At 41.4% G+C, this 20,659-nt stretch overlaps 1 protein-coding gene across 1 annotated transcript in view; it reads right to left on the bottom strand.

The window, feature by feature from the left end:
• Positions 1-815: 815 nt before the first annotated feature.
• Positions 816-20,659, bottom strand: part of CRISPLD1 (cysteine rich secretory protein LCCL domain containing 1) — a 280,007-nt gene continuing 260,163 nt past the window's right edge. Inside the window, exon 15 of the mRNA XM_086965901.1 lies at positions 816-3,776. Coding sequence (XP_086822027.1) covers positions 3,725-3,776 — 52 coding nt within the window. The 3' untranslated portion in view covers positions 816-3,724. The remainder of the gene's footprint in view (positions 3,777-20,659) is intronic.

Below are 20,659 nucleotides of genomic sequence, written 5' to 3'. Positions count from 1 at the left end.
ATATTCTCACTTTCTACTGCCGCACTATTCCCAAAACAATATCCATGTATCTAATACTAGAAATGCAATAAGACAAATGTGCCAAATTTGTGAATTCTCAAAAGTGTTAAGCTGCTTCTGAGAGTGTAAATATCAGCAGGTCCTGATCCTGCAAGACACGTTCTGTGTCATTTTCACCTGCAAATGACATGCATTGTGCAACCAAGCTTGTATTCAATATGCGTAAAGCAGGCCTGAGGACTGGAGGGCAATGTAAAACATTGAAGTATTATTGACTTATACTTTTATTAAAAAGATCCAGGTAAAGCTAAGCTTTCTTTCTTTTGCTTTGGGCCACATGACACTCTGTAATACCAAATTGTAAGTATTTACTGATATTTGCACTGTATATTTGTTGGAAGGAAAGTTCCACCAGGTTGGGCTGTGCATATTTAATTCCTATGAAAGCATACTTTCCGCGTGAAAATTAAGATGCCTTTCTTCACAATTCTCTGTCTATTTCCATTCTAATTTTGTGAAAGGAATTTAAGCCATATGGATTAAGTGGTTGATAGTGTAGAAAACTGCTTTACTGTAGATTCCTGTTTAAATATCCATGTTTGGTAGAAGATATAAAATTGGTCAAAGGATTTTTAAAAATACTGAAAACGTGTTTTAATCCAAAAGTATGTGAGTGACTATGTATATAACAAAGTAATTCTCTTTGGGACAGACAATTGATATCCATGTTTGGTTTGCAAGACAAAACAGGACCTTTATCACATTTTTGGCGAACAAGCAATACATTAAGAACTATGGATATGAGAGACATGACACCTCATACAAATAATTTTATTGAAAATCAATACAAAAACCTGCTAACATTGTTTATTACACAAGTTGAACATTTGAGAAGAAACAGGAGGAGAAAATAATTCTATGAAAAGTTAGAAAAGTTATAGAGTTTAGAAGCATCTGAGCTGATAGTAAATCCAGCAAAGAAAAATAGCATAAAAGCAGAGACTTTTTCAGTTTTAAAATACAGTCCACTTTTCATGGAAACAAACATAATTACTTTAATATAAGCTCATCTTACAACCTACAATGAATGCACTCAGACACACATAAGACAGTAGTGAAGCAATATGCCATAACTGAATGAAGGAAACTTCACTAGACTTTATACCACTACACTGTACATATATCCTGGCCTGCAGGAATTATTGCTAGGGCGGCAAATAAATGAGTTTAATAATGTTTTAATCTTAGAATGTTATCACTAACACACACACTTCATTTCTTGCTCATTCTCACTTTTACTAAATATGAACAGCAACTTCATAACTTAACACTTGAACCCCATGCTCTCAATCTCATCATGTGAAATGATGGTGATGTAATGATTTTATAAATTTCAATAGGTTAGCAGCATTCAATGCTCTTCTATGTAAACTACGCCATATTTAGTACCCATTTTTGGCCCGGTGGCAGCACAATATGAGGTTGTACTCCACAATCCAGTCTTCTGCTTCATTTAAAATCTATATTACAGAGCACATCAAATAACGATAACAAATAAAGTATTTACTCATAGAAATTACTTCTTCTGTCCTTGTTTAGAGACTTTGCAATATTACATTAACATATTGGTGAATATCCCCAATTTTAAAAAGGAAGTTGTTACTATGTGTATATGGTATCCGTGAGGAGGCTAGCACAGCACCGGAGTACAATGGGGGAGAACCTTGAGCAGCGGCTCCAGTGGAAGTACAGCAGTACATCAAGAGTGAGCCATCCTTGGTCCCGCTGGAGTACAGTGGTACCTCAAAGAAGGTCCTGCGGAGTACTGTAGCAATTATGACAGGAATTTCTTAATAAAAAAATTAAAAAAGATGGACTCTCGGAAGTGAGAGGAGGGTTGGCAGGAGGGTCCTTCTGGATATCACCACCAGTGCCTGGGGGGCAGGGTGTGCCTACTCTTCCCCTTTATACCCTATTTAAAAATAATTCAGGTCACAGGTACAGAGTACTGTAATGATGCCTGCAATATTTCCTTCTCAACTGCAGCCAACTTACCAGATCGTTTGGTACTGTGCGACCGGTTCTGGTCCTTTAGTACCAAAGAAATTGCTCTCTCGGGCTGGGCCCTGTTTTTCCATTTTTGGTAACGCAGAACACTCGCAAGACCAACTGCCCAGATATATCTAACTTTATAACCCCTTCAAGCCAAACTCAGGCACCTCTTTAAACACAAGGTTCTCAGAAACAGCTAAACAAATTCCCACCATATAATAAAAGGCAAGCTTTCTGAGTGAAGTTCTAACCTTTTGCCAAATTTGTTTTAATTCTGTTCAGTTGGATTGACTGTATTGGAGAGCAAAGTTTCCTATGGGAGTTAACATAAGAAATCAATGTTTTTGGACCCCGCCTTTTTCTTTGCTCCTGCTTGATGGATTGGTATATAATATACAGGGAGGAGGAGCGTTTTCTGGGGGTAAATTTTCGTGCAATGCCAACGTAATTTCCAAAATAAAAAAAACACTCTCCCTATGTAATCTCTGACCGAACAATGACTACATAGTAGCAACACCCACCCCCCAAAATGTAGTTCTAGAGACGCTGCAGCTGCTCGGAAAAGCGAGGAATAACTGGAGGTAAATTTGTTGCTGTTGGAAATGTTCTCATTTCCCTTCTTGCAGCTCAGGGCTGCTTAACTATTTGTGAAAGTTACTCAAAGGTGTGTGGCATTGTTATCACACCGTGCACTGATGACAAGGATGCCTTAATATAAGCCTTTTCTACAGGAAAAAAGATATCTAGCTGAGAAAACCTCTCCATTAGCTTTTGGATGATGGTCCATTCCTGTCCCCAACCTCCAGTGCAGTTTAGTCAAGCTAGAGGCAAAAATACATTTCCCACCATTTTCATGATTGGAGAGGAGTTAATGAGGAACTTGAGAATGCCATTAAAGTAAACTCTTTTTGTAACCATAAATTCTTGAGTAGCTTTTTTTTCCCCAAGCCCTTCCATTGAAACCGCACTCTGGAACACCCACTCCCCCAACCATTGAGTAGGAGGTAATCACACACAATATTAGTCCAAAGTGGGGTAAAGTTGTAGGAGAATTTATTAAACTTATGAGTTCAACCCAATTTCTGAAAGCACCTTTCACTCATAAGCATAGCACTGGTGCTTGCATGCCAGGCCTAAATTCACAAAGGGTTCTGGGAAACTCATCCACAGTGTGAACACTTAAAGATAGGTGCTGAGCACTAATGTCAGTTCTGAAACTAATGCAGGACACAGCCATTTTTTCCCCAAGGATGCCAATCCCCCAGATGGTTTCCCCATTACCTGCATACTTGAGACATTGTAGCAGGTATTTTCAGTCCATCAAGAGTAAATTGTTATCATTGGCCTAAAAAATACAGCAACTTATCGAGATATAGAAAACATTTGTACTAACTGCATAGGAGTAACTGCTAAGAAAATATAGCAATATCAAATACGGGATTTCAAAAACTGATATAGTTTCCTAGAAGCATCTGAAATTAATATGTATCTTGCCATTCATTTTACCACATGAACCCACTGTTATCTACATGACATTACTGGTATTTATGTGTCTCTGAAATGTTTTGAGTTCTTTTGTACAATATTGTTACAGCTTTTTACAAACTCCAGGAAGTATAATGCATTGTTGTGACTGTCTTCTTCCAAGTGCTCTGTTTATTCACAGAATAAATCAAATGACTGCAAACACTCTGAAAGCTTTACTCCCCGGTGGATTCTGTAAACTGCAAAAGCAAAAAAAAAAGATTTTCTCAGTGCAAATATGTAAAGTGAGAACATAAACGGTATCTAGTCTATCGACATAAAGATAATATTCATCATACAACAGTAAACCAAATAAATACAGTTGTGTACCAAGTAATATACACTGCTGCTTGAAACCCCCCCAAGAACAGAGACCAAGTACATGAGAGGAAGTTACATTCTGGGAACAGCAAAGCCACAGCCTCAGTGCAATTCCTGAGTGGGATTAAAGCAGTAATAACTGAATTGTGAGTAAGAAAATATCAGAAGCAAGCTGGTGGTGGAATTAACCCCACACTTTGCGTGGGTGTGACAAAGACATAAATCGAGATTGCATGTGGGGCTAAAATTTCATTTAGGTCCCACCTGTAATAACGCAGAGCCTGAATTATGGTTCCAATATGTTTGTTTCTGGCAGACAGGAGCAGCTCCTGAGCTCTTTTCATCAAACCACTTTTACATTTTAAACCCAAACATTCTATATATGGCTATGACTACATGCCACATTCTAAAACCGATGTGACATCACTGCATCTTCCCCCTTTTTAACAAAGCAAGGAAGTAATCATTACCTAAACAAAACAAAAACACAAACAAAATAAAATGAAACAACAAAAGAAAATAGACTAAAACTATTTAACACTGTCCAATCAGTATTTGTAGTTTCTTGTGCTTCTTTCTTGTCATTCTTAAATAACCAATCATTCTCTTTTATATTTTGTTGTTCTCGAATTGGAGTAATACCATTTTTGAAAAGTGCTTTGTTTCTTACTATTGTTTGGTTTTCATTTTGTGCAGTGATTGCCGACCTATTTACTTTTGTTATTTCCAATGGAGATGAATAAAATCGACTCATAGATTTCCATACCTGGTTCTGTCTTACTAATACAAGATCACTCACCTGACAGTTTCGTGGTTGAATATGTTTCCTTTGATCTACATATTTGCTTAATTCTTCCTTGCATAATCTCATCTCTCTCTGAAATTTGTTCATGTTTCTTAGTCTTAGTGGGTTTTAAAGGCACTTGCAGCAAATGTGTTTGTCTGGGTTGTCCAAATAACTATGAAGGACATTTTCTATTCAACCCATGAGATGTATTTCTGTAATCATGTATAACCTGACATGCGCTGGATTTATAGAAATGTGTGACAGTTTGACTCTTTGAATAGATTTTTGTCATAGTAGCAATCAACCATTAGCCTGCTGTGACCAAAGTTGAGTAATTCTCCTATGTATCACTCCTGTATACTCAAGACATTGGCCAAACTCACTTCCATTAAAAGGTGGACCATTGACTGTCTTTACTATTTTGGGTATACCCCATGTAGAAAAAGCTCATTGAGGACAGGAAGTATCACAGAGGTAGACAGCACTAGTTTCACAATTGGAATTTTTGAGTACTGATCAATTATAACAAACAGACATTGCCCAGAATGTAATGGCCCATAAAAATCCCATGGCATCTGGCAGTTTGGACACGTGTCATTAGTCAACATTCCTTTCTTTTGTAGTACAGCGAAAAAGAGGACAAACTTGTAAAATTTCTCCTACTTGGCTGTTGAGTCTTGGGAACCACACTTTTTCGCGTGGCAGAGTGTTTGTCGCGATTTTGCAACGCAAAGGGGACAACTGTTCTGCTTTCTTTTAGAAGAATGCCAGAAAAAATATTCATTAACACAGTCTGTAAGTTCTTGAGTGCAAATATATTTCTCCTATATACTTCAGGTTGAAATTGTTTCCTGACACTTATTAGTTAGCACTTGTTTAGCCTTATTATTCATTTCACTTCTGTAAGAATGTTATCCTTGTGATTCGTGGATCAATTTTAGCTCTGAAATTATCTCCGGAGCCACTGATTTAATTACCATGTTTACATACTCTTAAATTTCATCAGTTTGATTGTAAAGTATGCCAAATGGATGTCTTGACAAAAATATCAGCTGGATTGTATTCTTTTCCAGGATTGTGAACAATCTTAATATTGTAGTCCATTAATCTTATACTACATCTTTCAATGTTGAGAGGTCTTTTTGCCTTTCAACTTTTGTCAAGCTTTTACTGGCATGCAATGCACCAAACTTTAAAAATGTTGTACTGCACTACAATGGCACCTAGTCCAATAGTACTAGCATCTACTATTAGTTCAGTATATAGATATGGGTCAAAGTATTTTTAATTTGCCACTAATACTATATCATCCTTGATTTTTTTGAACGCATGTTCACACTTCGCATCCCAGTTGAAAGTTTTTGCTTTCTTCGTTAATTCTTGAAGAGGTGAGCTAATAGTAGCATATTCCCTGGTGTAACAAGAGCAATAACTAGCCATTCCCGTAAGAGCGTAACTCTGTTATATGTGTTGGACTGATTGTTGATTTTAGGGAAGATACTTTCATGGGCTCTGTTTCATTCCTTTGCTTGAGAATATGTGACCATAAAACATTAATTCTGGTTTGCCATTCCCACATTTATCTGGGTTTTGCGTCAGTCCAACTTTCATGAGTTCTTTACATACTTCCCTTAAAGGTTTGTCATGTTCACTTTCTGTTTTTCCAAAAATAAAAACCTTGTCACTATAATTCATTGAGTTTTTTACAGGCCACTTGATATGTTCTCATGATTTCTTTAAAGATTTCTGCCAGTGAACATATCCCAAAGTTATATATTTTGTAGCGGAACAGACCTAAGTGCATGGAAAAAGTTGTGATATATCCTGAACATTCATCAATCTCTAATTGATAACAGCCCTTTCAAAGATCCAACTTTAAAAAAGCATTCTCTCCGTTCTACATGCTAATCATGTCATTCAAATGTGGTCCAGGGTGCTTTTCGCTCTTAATTGCATATTTGGTAATCTATATTCACTTATTCGAATTTGAGTTGTATTTTTCTTAGGTACCACTACTAATGGGGACAAATGTATGACCTAACAATGCATACATTTACAACGCTTGCCTTTACAACGCTGTTATTACACCGCAACATCCCTTACAACGCATACATTTACATCGCATGACATTACAATTTGTTTTTTAAATACATTTACAACGCATTCCATTACATCGCATCATACCTTTACAACACATATCATTACATCACAAACCATTACATTGCATTTAAGGTAAGTGTTGGATAGTGCGGGTGTAAAAATTACTATTCTAACTCCAGGGGGTGCAACAGTAGGGTAAATGTTGGATAGTGTAGGGGTAAACATTACTATTCTAACTCCAGGGGGTGCAACAGTAGGGTAAGTGTTGGATAGTGTAGGGGTAAAAATGAATATTCTAACTCCATGGGGTGCAACAGTAGGGTAAGTGCTGGATAGTGTAGGGGTACTATGCATTGTAATAGTATGTGTTAGAGTGATATGCAATGTAATGCTTGCGTTGTAGTGACATGCGTTGAAAAGAAAGTTGCGATGTAATGACTGCATTGTAATTGTAGTGTGAAGTGATGACCGCGTTGAAAAGGTTGTTTCTCATTGGGGACACCCAAGGTGCTGGACCAGTCGCTGGCTCAATAATATCTTGCTGGAGTAATAAATGTATTCCTCCTTCCACTTTGTCCTGCATATAAATTGGACTGCTCCTATACATCTGTGCCACAGGTTTTACCCTTTAATTTATGTGCAGGGTAATAGTTTTATGCTTTACTTTGCACAGATCCTCAGTCAATGCAGGAAACTCTATTAGTATACGGTGTAGCATTGCAACATTACATTTCATAGCTAATAGTACCATGAGTTGAGCAGTCAAATTGCTCAGTAAGCAAGGACCAGACGTATCTCCCTTTAGAACATGCACTTCCTCTTTGAGAGATGTTTTTTACATTATATGTCTTTAGTAAATTTAAAGTTGCATCTTTGCTTTCCTCATTGATCATGTACAATCATTCCGGATCTAATTCATCTGCGGAGGAGTCATCAAAGGTTTCCATTTGCCTAATGTGTTTAACATTTCCTTTAGTCTGCTGTTCCATGTTTTTTCATTGTCTCTTCATTTTAGCCTGCATACACTTGCAAAATGGTTAATTTTTCCACATGTGGACATTGCTGTCCACATCCATAGCATGTTCTCTTGTCTTTACTTTTGAATGTTGTTCTATCAGTTTTGTTATCAGCTTTGTTATAAGTTTTATTGTCTTTCTTGATCGCTTAGCTTGATTGCCTTTTTCGACTAAGTGTGTCATAGTCTTGGCATGCACCTCTAGGTGTTTGATCTTCATGTTCTTGTCATGCCCCCGTAAACTGGGTGGTAAACTACTTGGGCCATTTGCCACAGCCAAGTATTGGTGGCATTGTCCCTTGATATCGGACTAGAGTCCTTGATGTGCCATTTGACACTGCTCACTATGCGTTTATTCAATTGTGTTATGTATATTTTACGTTATGCTTTTGTTTGGTTTTGCCTTTTTATAATATGCCTTAGTTATTCTATTTTTTTAGTTACGCTTACAAGCATTATAAACTTTTAGTGGGAATGCTCTGGGCAGGGCGTTCTTTATCCAGTGGTATGCTTTGCCCATTGTCCTTGCATTTCCAGCAAACCCAATGCAATGGCAGCACTGAGAACCACATTTTGCAGGCTCTCGAGCAAGGTGTCCATGTTGGGGGGCGCTTGGGTGTAAAATGAGCCCTGCCCTTTACAGTGCACTCACTATTCCCCCACCTGGTGTCAGATGCGATCCTGTCTAGAGTTCTGGCTTCCAGCATTCTCTTGGGCATGAACTCTCCCACCGACAGCCTCTGTCATCTTGTGGCTGTCAGCAGCGAGGACTAGTGAGACCACAAATCAAGACAAGTGATTCTGCTGACACCCAGTAGTGACACGCTTAGGGTTTGAGATTGGCCCAATCTCAGGTAGTAAGGGTGCATCACGCTATGCACTCGCTTTGAGGTCAAGAAGAGCGTACATTTTGGAACTATTGTAAAAACCATGCAAGACATGTTCCGCATATTTTTTGGCCTAGGAAGCATTTAGAAAAACAGTTTGGAGACATTCACACAGAGAGTAAAAATGCAGGAAAAAACCCAAATCAGTCACAGTATAACCAGCAGGGGGAAAAACATGGCGGCAGGCTGACGCCCGTCGCGAGAGCTCCCGAGGACGAGGAGAAAGAATGGCGTAATACAGTGGAGGACACGGTGCAAGTGGTTGAGGTTGAAGAAAACAAATGAATAACGTGTAGAAAATACACAATATATGCGTGACTGAGTTAATTTTGGAATATTAACTGAGAAACTTACCCCCTCATAGGAGCTGACGCAGAGTGGCAAGGCGATGGAGAAGGATGCGGGCTGCTTCTCTGCTAGTCGTGTTCCGGGTCGTCGGAGGTAGAGGCAGTACTTGGCGTCAGAAACTAGCAGAAAAGCGTGTGGAACGGGACGGAGTATCAGAAGTGTTGGAAGTGTTGCCCTTCAGTTTGGGGGAGCTTGAGAAGAGCCGGCCGAGTCGCCGAAGGAGCGCCTGGGTGAGTAATTAAGTGAGGAGATGAGGGGGAGGCCAGTGAAGGTATTAGGGGGGGAGCGAGAGGAGGCATATGGAGGAGTGTCCTCCGTTAGTGACACTAAGTCCGGTGGATGGCAGTGAGGGAATCACTACTTTGGTGTACCAGTGAGCAACTCTTCACCCAGGGAGGTAGATGGTTCGCAAGGAGAGGCTGATGGTTCAGAAAAACGCCCTAGTAAGGGGGGTAAGGCTGCAAGGCATGCTAGGAGTACAAGGCACGCAAGTCCCGCATGTTAAAAGCAGATACCTTCTACGCTCCGTCCCTGAGCCCAAAGGAGGTGGACGAGGGGTAAATATTAAAGGGAGGGAAGAGACAGGTGAGGCTCCGGTCCCAGTCTTACTGAGGACAAAAGGGGGAAGAATAGGGGGGAAATTAAAGCAGTGTGGCCTTAAAGCTTCACGGATTTCTACAAAACCCCTTGCGTCTCTCACTTCCTATTTAAAGATTATGGAACAGATCACAACACTACAGAAGGGGAGGAATAAGAGCACTCAATCTACAGAGACAATGCAGCTGGAGAATAGGTTCTCGGCATTTTCAGAGAGGCACATTCAGGATGGTTTGGAGGGAAGCATGAGTGGGATGGGGACGGAGGTGGGAAACGAAAAGACGGACAACTGCCATATAATTATACATTCTCCTTCGCCTCAGGTCTCTCCACCTATTTCTCAAAGGAGTACTGCAACCGAAGAGAACCCAGAGAATCCAGAGAGTTACCCAGGTACAGGCATAGATACATGGTCAAGTATGAGTGTAGAAGGGCCGGTAGGAGAAGCTACGGTAGGAATGGAGAGTCAGATTATGAAGATGTTTTTGAGTTTGAGGCAAGACATCCTGACAAGATATCGGACAGTAACTAGAGAGGGATTCAGGACAAATGTGAGACTTTGGAAGGAAAACTTGACGAAATAGCACTGAGAACTGGAACCATGGAAGAGGAAGTGAAGGATCTGACGGATATAGTGACTGAGAACTCAAAGGAAATAAAGAAATTAGGAAGGCAGAACAAAACACTAGAGGAAGATATGGAGCAGTTGCAAATGCAAGCTAGGTGCAATAATTTGAGAGTTCTCAAAGTGCCGGAGGGATCTAAGAAGGGAGATAATAAAACTTTCATTTGCAAACTATTAAGGGAAGGTATCTTAAAAGATAGCACAGAAATTGATTTGGGAAAAGAAAGTCAGAGAGTCCACAGGGACCCTTTTAAATTAAATTCAGCTAGGAAGGTGCCAAGGAATTTTTTTGATAAATTTCCAAAGGAAATGCAAAGGAGATGGTGCTAGGAAGAGCATTGAAGGAGGGATTACTCAAATATGAAGGTTTTAGTTATCAAATGAGGTCTGACCTGTGTAAAAGAACAGCGCAGAGGCAGTAGGAGTTGGGCTCTCGAATGAGTGAGCTTAGGAGTAAGGGAGCCCAGGTGCAGATGAAACTCCCAGCAATGTTAAAAATAATGTGGCGTAATAAGTAATAAATTACATAATTTTCATAATCCAGAAGAAGTTGACACCTTTCTGGCACAGATGGAAAGATGAGGGTTTAGGATTTGCGTCTAGGATTTGAGTAGGTAGCACAGTGATAGGATGCTAAATAGTTATATATGCGCTGGTTCCTCATTTATTATTTTTCCATTTGTGAATATTGGAATTGTTTCTCTTCATGATTTCGGGGTCACAAAGGGCGGATATAGTGCCCAGGGAACAAAATGGGGGTTTCCCAAAGGAGGAGGTGGGGGCACAGGGAGTGGGGAGCATAGGGATAAAAATTAAAAAAAATGGTCCTCAGGATGCTAATTGGTAGAGGAAGAAGAAGGCAAAGGCGATCAAATATACCCTTGGTTGCAGGCTAAAGTGGGTGGAAGGGTGGAAGTCTGCAGAGAAAGTAGAAAGGAAAATGGAAAATACAAAAAAAATAAGTTTCATAACTTGGAATGTTAATGGGTTACGAGGGAAAAAGACGCATAGGGTGTTGGAATTCCTAAAAGAACGCATAGAATAAATCATCCTCCTGCAAGAGAAGCATTTAGAGAGGCAGGAATGTAAAAATTGTTTTTATAAGTTTAGTTGAGTTCAAGAGGTGCTGTGCTCAGACCAAATGGGGAGCACTAGAGGAGTTGCCATTATTATTAGGAATAACTCAGGAATCAGTCTGGTGAAATATGAGACGGATGATATGGAGAGATAGTTAGTGGCCACTATTTTCATACAGGACAAGCCTGTGATCTGTGCAGTTTATTATGGACCTAATATGGATCATCAGGGATCCTTAGTAAAGCTTGAAACCTGCTAATTGGCAACAGAAGCTCACATAATTTTAGAAGGAGATTTCAACGCGGTCTTAAATAAGGAATTAGACAAAACATCACAAGTGAAATATGTTCCTCCCAAAAAGAATATGATAAAAGAATGTAATCTGGTGGCCCTTTGGCGCAGTAAGAAAGGAGAGAAAAGAGAATTCACGTACTTTAGCAGAAAGTACAGGCATCATTCACACATAGATTACTTCCTCGTAGATCAGGCATTATATGCAGATATAGAAGTAGTATTGCATACTCCTGCAATCTTATCTGATCACTCTGTAGTAGTGATGTCTTTGAACCTCCACCAAAGGGAGGGGAAAAGGAGATGGACGTTAGACAGGACTATTTTACTAGATGAGGAGGTGATAAGAGATCTGAAGGAGAATACAGAGGAGTATTTTGGGGCAAATATTGGACCTGCAAATGAGCAATTGGTCTGGGACGTCTTTAAGCCATATGTAAGGGGAATTCCGACATTAATGACAGGGGGGAAAAGAACGATAGCAAAACAGGATCAGGAGAGTAGAATAAGTGAAATTAAGTTGAAAAAGAGGGATTTACAGAAAGCCTCCTTAGAAGGTGCAAGTAATCTGCCAACTTTGGTTAAGGACTTAGAGGATTTGCATGCCGAATTCCAGGCTCAACTGGATAAAATACTACTTGAGAAATGGAATGCAAGTAAGCTTCAGCATTTTGCCTATGGGAAAAATGTAGCTCTCTCTTGGCCTGGAAAGTGAAAGCGGATAGAGCCAGAAGCACATTAAAAAGTTTAAAAAGTAGAGATATTGGGGAAGTGCTCTGTGCTAATGTCGACATATGTCGGGAAGTGAGCTTTATAAAGAGACTATTTCCAGACCAAGAAAGCATCAATAAGTGGCTAAGGCAGGAAAACCTTCCACAGCTGGCTGAGGAACAGAAGAGAGTTTTAGGAAGGGAGATAACAGAAGAGGAGGTTAGGATCCAGTGCAGAAGAATGGCCAGGGGAAAAGCAGCCGGGCCGGATGGCCTTCCAGTCAAGGTATATTCATGCTTATTAGATATCATGGTGCCTCTTTTTACGTCATTTTGTGACAGATTATAGAGTTTCGGTGAAAAAGTTCTCAGCTCATGGTCAGAAGCTACGATCACATTAATATTGAAACCCAATAAAGATCCACAGAAAATTAACTCCTATAGACCCATATCACTTTTAAACGCTGATTATAAGATCTATTTGGGTATTCTGGCAGCACGATTGGCAAAGGTGATAAAAGAGGTTGTACACTCTGAAAGGGGCTTTATCCCTGGGAGGCAATTAAACGTCAGAAGCGTCAGAAGCTACTTCAGAAGCTACGATCACGTTAATATTGAAACCCAATAAAGATCCACAGAAAATTGACTCCTATAGACCCATATCACTTTTAAACGCTGATTATAAGATCTATTTGGGTATTCTGGCAGCACGATTGGCAAAGGTGATAAAAGAGGTTGTACACTCTGAAAGGGGCTTTATCCCTGGGAGGCAATTAAACAAGATAAAGTTTCAGATGATAGGAGCTATTGCTATTGCGGAAGCACAAAAGATACCCTTGACAGTTGTAGAAGTAGATGCTGCTAAAGCATTTGATCAAGTTAATTGAATATATCTGTGGGAGGTCTTAAGTGGGTTCAATATCCGTAAATACTTGTTGAGGGTGGTGAAAAACCTGTGCCAGAGCCCTTGAGCCAAGGTGTTGACCAATGGAGAGTTATCGAATTGGTTCAGCATAACAAGAGGCACACGACAGGGATGTCTTCTGTCTCCGCTTCTATTTAATTAAAATATATATAGAGCCTTTGGCTAATTCTATTAGGGCGGATACCACACTTTTCCCCTTTACTTCTAATGGGTTTAAGGTGAAACTGGGACTCTACGCTGATGATCTAATCTTATATATAACTAATCCCCAAGAGAAAATACCTAGTCCGATGAGAAATGCAGAGGGTTTTGGTTTAATCTCAGGCTATAAGGTTAACATAGATAAAACTGAGATTATGCAATGGAACCAGGAAATTAGCATTCAGGGAGCTAAAACTCTAATGCATTATTTGGGGGTGATCATTATGCAGAACTTGGAAGATATTCCAAGAGAAAACTAGAAGAAAGTAAGCCAGGAGATTTCCTTTACTTTGTTGAAGTGGGCGAACTTACCGTTAAATTTCTATGGTAGGGTAACTCTATTCCTTTAAGCTTTAAAAAGGAAGATATAGCTAAGTTACAGGGAAAAATGTGTAGTTTTATTTGGGTGTCTAAAGGGCCAAGGGTAGCCCGGAGGAAGCTGAGGAGGAAACTGGGGGCAGGGGGATTGGCATTACCAGACCTGCTTGTTTACTGCTATGTTTTCCACTTCAAAAGTTTTCGTATGCTAGCAAATAAGCCAGATAGGTCATCACTGGGTGTCTTGTTTACAGCAATGCTTGGAAAGGTGAAGCAAGTCCAGCCTTATTTTTTGTTTAAGTATGGAGACCCAAAGTTTTTTTAAAAGGTCAGATTGAAGATTCTAAGTACGGCATTAAGAACATGGATATAGGTCTGTAAACAATTGCAAATTCCATACTATTAGATGTGGGCACCAATTTGGGAATCCCTGGGTACCCCCCATATGTCTGAATGACCAACTGAGTCAACCACTAAAAGATGGGGGTATTTTTTATTGGGTGGACCTTATGACAGATGGAAATCTAGGGAGCTGGGAAATGCTTAGCAACCTGACTAGGGGGAAGTTTACAAGGTTCAAATATTATCAATTTGGCTTCTGGTGGGTAGCACACGATTGGGCACAGGAGGAGGAAGACCCCAAGTTAGATCAGCTAACAAGAACAGATTACTGGGGGAAGAACATTTCTAACTGGTATTGGGCCTGTGTAGAGGCAGAAGATACGTTAGAGACCGATATCAGAAAACTGTGGAGTGAAGAGCTTAAAGATAAGGAAGTAGGTACCATAGAGTTTAGTGGTCTCTGTTGAAGCTGTCAAATGTTACAGGCAATAAGTACTGCTGCCCAAGATGTAAGCATGAAGGAGCGGACTATCGGCCACATGCATCATCGGGACATTTTGCAATTCCTTATTTGCGAAAAATATGGAATCGCAAATAGGATGCATTAATTTATTCGCATAATTTTTGCGATTCGGTAAAAATCGCAATTTTTATCGAATCCCAAGGATTATGCGAATTATAAATTGAGATTTCGCAATTCCCATTGATTCCTATGGGCCAAAAGGCCCATAGGAATCAATGGGAAGGCATTGACATTTTGCGGATTTCTATTTGCGATTCGCAAAATGTTAATGCATTACATGGGTGCAGGGGGGGTCCAAATGACCTCCCCCTGCACCCCTGAAATGCATTTTTAAGTGCATGTTTCACACACACATGTCCTAAGGACATGTGTGTCTGTAACATTACAGTGTTTAAAATGCAATTTTGAGCATTTTTAAACTTTTTCGCAAATTACCACGAGGTTCAACCTCGTGCTAATTTGCACCCCCTAATTGCGAATTCGCAATTTAAAATGCAATCATGCATTGCTTTTAAGGAATCGCAAATTTACGATTCCTTAAAAGCAATCGCATTTTTGGAATTCGCTAAAAATAGCGATTTTCCCAAAAATGTTTGATGCATCCCAAAAAGATATTTAGGAATCGCAAACGGCCGAATTTACCGATTTGCACCGTTTGCGACTCCTAAATACCTTGATGCATGTGGGCCTATATGCATATGCTCTTGGAATGCTTAAAAATTACGAAATACTGGTTGGAGGTTTGTGACTTCCTGGGAGAGATCCAAGGCAAATGAATTGAGGTAAGCCCGCAGTTGTTATTCTTTGGGCTTCCGCAAGATGGAGATGGGGACGGTGGTTGGGTCCAAGCTCATTTTCTATTTGGTTTTACTTGCAAGACGTGAGCTATGTAAGAAGTGGACATCTGAAGATCCCCCAGCTTTTGCTGAATGCCTAAAAAGTATTATACTAACAAGATGGGATAAGATCTGTACTCTATTGTTGGAATGGAAACAAAAAACAAGTGGGTCCAATGATTAAGCCAAAGTTGCTGGTGGCTCTGATGTCCCCAGAAATTCCATCCAAGGGCGGCACAGAGAAAAGGGGACGGGTTTTGGAAACGGCACTCTCCATAATGGAGCACTCTTTCCTCTCTCTGATGGTCATCACACCCGGTAAAGATAGATAGGAAGAGACTCGATATGTGAGTTGGCAAAATGAGGACAAAAAAAACCCCAGTATAACCAGTTGACATCCATTTTGCAGATTGTACATTAAGGCAACCTCAAGACTGCTAAAGAGCAGAGCCTGGTAGGTGTGATTAAAAGACTTGGCAGAAGCTTCTACTATACCGAAGGATTCCTCTCACAGCTGAGGACTGTGGCTTCGTCCATTGTATCGCCACTATTGGCCCAGACACTGTTTTTGCAACTGTCGTCTCCTGTGACTGCCTCCTCTTTCCTCTCCCTTGTTTCCTTGCTGTGGAATACGTGTCATCGGGCGGAACTGGGGGTGATGGTCGTCAGTGAAGATGAATCTATTGGTGATCGGCGACGTCCATTTTGTATTTGCATGCCGCTCTTCTGCCTTGCGTGGACATTTTGTTCTTTTGTGTTGGCTGGGACGGGCTTTACTCGGCGGGTATACCTCGGGGGACTCACACGAACAGGCCAGGGCTAAGTGGTTCTCTTTCACGGTTGATGTCTACTTGGCTGGCGGGGGATCGGGTCGGAGTGTTCCTATGACACACTTAGTTGCGCAGTATGTGATAACTCTTCCCATTTCTTACCGTATTAATTGCTTGCTGTTGTTGACTGTGGCTCTTGGGGTGGAGAATAAATTTGTGGTAGGGGAGACCGGGAGCACGTAAGGATGGCCCTCCTCCGGCTTCATATGACCTTTTTTCTTTCTTTTCGTTCTCATGTCTGTATCTATATTTCGGGTACTCTTTTCCTGGGCGACAGGCACACTGCTGGGGGGGGGGAGGTGGGGGGGTAGGCAGTAGCCTCTGGATGCGTGTAGGGTGGGGGTTGGGGGGGGGGGGTTGTCCGTTCTAAGTTCCTATGGGCCTTTATTTCTTCTCTCTCCTTTCCTTAGTTCTTTTTATCTTTTTTTCCTTCTTCTGGATCACCAGGGAGGCTCGGTATGAGGTGGGTAATGACTGGTACGAAACATGAATATGTGCTCTTTATCCTGATATGCGTATCATTATGCCGCTCTTCCGATTATGTTTTCCGCTCATTTGATATCTTGTGGCATGCATTGCCCACTCTGTGCCTTCGGCGGATTGTATGGCATCTGATCCTTCTTATTTTCTAAATTTTAAAATTTACCTTAAAAATTTGAAAATGAACCTTAATTCCTCCTGTATCTCAGCAGTCCGATATGTCTTCAGTGCAATTCGAAATGCTTGCTATTTTATATTGAGGTACTGCTGAGTCACCGTATAACTTATGGGGGAAGAGGTGCTTAGCCTCCCTCTCCGAGCCTTAATAGGCCCAATGTTCAATAGGTACAGAAATAAGCAAGAGAAGTATGGAATGAAGCAACAGGGGTACGGAAAGAGGCATGAGGGGTGGAGAAAGATGCAAGAGGGGGAGAAAAAGGCAACAGAGGAGCAGAAGGAGGCACGAGAACTGCAGAAATAGGCTAGAGTGTTGCAGAAACAGGCGAAAGAGGTGCAGAGAGAGGGAACAGGGTTGAGACAGACACAAGAGAAGTGGAGAAAGAGGGAAGAAGGTTGCTGAAATGTGCAAGAGAGGTGCAGAAAGAAGCAACAGCAGTGCAGAAAGAACCAACAGAGATGCAGAAAGATGCAAGAGGCGTGTAGAAATATGAGAGAGAAGTACAGAAAGAAGCAAAAGAGGTGAAGAAAGAAGTGAGCGTGGTGCAGAAAGAGACAAAAACAGTGCAGAAAGAACTAAGATGTGCAGAAAGAGGCAAGAGAGGTGCAGAAAGAGGGAAGGGATGTGCAGAAAAAGGGAAGAAGAGTGCAGAAGGAGGCAAGAGAAATGCAGAAAGAGGCAAGAGAAATGCAGAAAGAGGCAAGAGAGTTGCAGAAACAGGTAAAAAATGGTGCAGAAAGAGGGAACAGGTGTGCAGACCGAGGCAAGAGAGGTGCAGTAGGAGGGAAGACGTGCACAGAAAGAGGCAAGAGGGATGCAGAAATTTGCAACAGAGGTGTAGAAAGAAGCAAGAGCAGTGCAGGAAGAACCAACAGAGGTGCAGAAAGAGGCAAGAGGGGTACAGAAAGAGACAAGAGCAGTGCAGAATGAACTAAAAAAGAGGTTCATAAAGAGGCAAAAGAGGTGCAGAGAGATGTAAGAGATGTGGGGAAAAAGGGAAGAAGGGTGCATAAAGAACCATGCGAAGTGCAGGAAGAGGCAAGTGAGGTGCAGGAACAGGTAAAAGGGGTGCAGAAAGAGTCAACAGGTGTGCAGACAGAGGCAAGAGAGATACAGAAAGAGGGAAGAGGGGTACAGAAAGAGGTAAGAGGGATGCAGAAATTTGCAACAGAGGTGCAGAAAGAAACAAGAGCAGTGCAGAAAGGACCAACAGAGGTGCAGAAAGAGTGGTACAGAAAGATGCAAGAAAAGTGCAGAAAGAAGCAAAAGAGGTACAGAAAGAGGCAAGAGAACTGCAGAAAGAGGCAAGTGAGGTGTAGGAACAGGAAAAGGGGTGCAGAAAGAGGCAAGAGAACTGCAGAAAAGGGCAAGAGAGGTGCACAAAGAGGCAAAAGGGGGGCAGAAAGAGGCAAGAGGAGTACAGAAAGAAGCAAGAGAAGTGCAGAAAGAAGCAACAGAGGTGCCGAAAGAGGCAAGTGAGGTGCAGGAACAGGAAAAAGGGGTGCAGAAAGAGGCAAGAGAACTGTGGAAAAGGGCAATAGAGGAGCACAAAGAGGCAAAAGGGGACAGAAAGAGGAAAGAGGAGTGCAGATAGAAGCAAGAGAAGTGCAGAAAGACGCAACAGAGATGCTGAAAGAGGCAAGAAGGGTGCAGAAAAGAGGCAAGAGAAGTGCAGAAAGAAACAAAAGAGGTACCAAAAGAGGAAAGAGAGGTACAGAAACAGGCAAGAAAGGTGTAGAAAGAGAGAATAGGGGTGCAGAAAGAGGTATGAGGAATATAGAAATTTGCAATAGAGAAGTAGAAAGAAGAGCACTGCAGAAAGAAGCATGACAAGTGGGGAAAGAAGCAAGAGAGGTGGAAAAATAAAAGAAAAAGGGGTACAGAAAGAGGAAAGAAAGATGAAGAAATTTGGGAAAAAGGTACAGAAAGAAGCAAGAGCAGTGCCGAAAGAACCACCAGAGGTGCAAAAAAAAGCAAGAGGGGTGCAAAAAGAGGCAGGAGGTCTGCAGAAAGAAGGAAGAGAAGTGCAGAAAGAAGCAACAGAGGTGCTGAAAGAGGTGTGAAGGGTGCTGGAAGAGACATGAAAGTTGCTGAATGAAGCAACAGAGGTGTAGAAAGAAGCAAGAGAAGTGCAGAAAGAGGCAAGTGAGGTAAAGACAAAGGCAAGAGAGGTCTAGAAAGAGGCAAGAGTGGTGCAGAAACAGGCAGGAAAGGTGCAGAAAGAAGGGACAACAGTGCAGAAAGAGGCGAGAGTGGTGCAGAATGAAGGAAGTGAGGTGCAGAAAGATTAACAGAGGTGCAGAAAGACACAAGAGAGGTGCAAAAACAAGCAAGAGAAGTGCAGAAAGAGGCAAAAGAATTGCTGAAAGAAGCAACAAAGGTGCAGAAAGAGGCAAGAGGGTACAGAAAGAGGAAAAAGGGGTACAGAAAGAGGCAAGAGTGGTACAGAACAAAGCAAGAGAGGTGCAGAAAGAGGCAAAAGGGGTACAGAAAGAGGCAGGAGGGGTGCAGAAAGAGGCAAGAGAAGTGCAGAAAGAAGCAACAGGGGTGCCAAAAGAGGCAAGAGGGGTACAGAAAGAGACAAAGTCAGTGCATAATGAACCATAAAATGTACAGAAAGAGGCAAAAGAGGTGTAGAAAGAGGCAACAGATGTGCAGAAAAAGGGAAGAAGGGTGCATAAAGAAGCATGAGAAGTGCAGAAAGAGGAAAGTGAGGTGCAGGAACAGGCAAAAGAAGTGCAGAAAGAGTCAACAGGTGGGCAGAGGCAAGTGAGGTACAGAAAGAGGGACAAGGGGTATAGAAAGAGGCAAGAGGGATGCAGAAATTTGCAACGGAGGAGCAGAAAGAAGCAAGAGCAGTGCAGAAAGAACCAACAGAGGTGCAGAAAGAGGCAAGAGTGGTAAAGAAAGAAGCAAGAAAAGTGCAGCAAGAAGCAAAAGAGGTGCATAAAAGTGCATGAGAGGTGCAAAAAGAGGAAGGAGAGATGCACAAAGAGGCAGGAGAGGTACAGAACGAAGCAAGAGAAGTGCAGAAAGAAGCAACAGAGGTGCTGAAAGAGGCAAGAGAGGTTCAGAAACAGGCAAGAAAGGCACAGAAAGAGGGAACAGGGGTGCAGAAAGAGGTATGAGGGTTACAGAAATTTGCAAGAGAGGAGTAGAAAGAAGAGCACTGCAGAAAAAAGCACAAAAAGTGGGGAAAGAAGCAAGAGAGGTGGAAAAATAGTGAGGGGTGCAGAAAGAGGGAAGAAGGATGAAGAAATTTGCAAAAGAGGTGCTGAAAGAACTACCAGAGGTGCAAAAAGAGGCAAGAGGGGTGCAGAAAGAGGTAGCAGAGGTGCAGTAAGAGGTAGGAGAGATGCACAAAGAGGCAAGAGAGGTACAGAAAGAGACAGGAGGGGTGCAGAAAGAAGGAAGATATGATATGATAAAAATTATTTGTAGGGCGCTTAAGAGGACAGACTGAGATTGCAGCAATATGGTGAAGTTAATTATATGCTTGAGAGAAAAGCCAGGTCTTGAGTGAGACCTGGCTTTTCTCTCCTAAATTGAAGATAGGAGGATATTAGACGGAGATCTGGGGGTGAGAATTCCAAAAAAGTGGGGCTTGTGAGGAAAATCTCAGGCCACCATGTTTCTTGAGTCTGAAGGTGCATGGGGACAGGAGATTGGAGCAGGAAGATTGTAAGTCCCGA

This window comes from Lissotriton vulgaris, chromosome 4_1 (genome assembly GCF_964263255.1).
Source record: "Lissotriton vulgaris chromosome 4_1, aLisVul1.2, whole genome shotgun sequence".
Taxonomy (NCBI): domain Eukaryota; kingdom Metazoa; phylum Chordata; class Amphibia; order Caudata; family Salamandridae; genus Lissotriton; species Lissotriton vulgaris.
The sequence above is the reverse complement of the archived record's forward strand: the minus strand, read 5'-3'. Positions and strand labels throughout refer to the sequence as shown.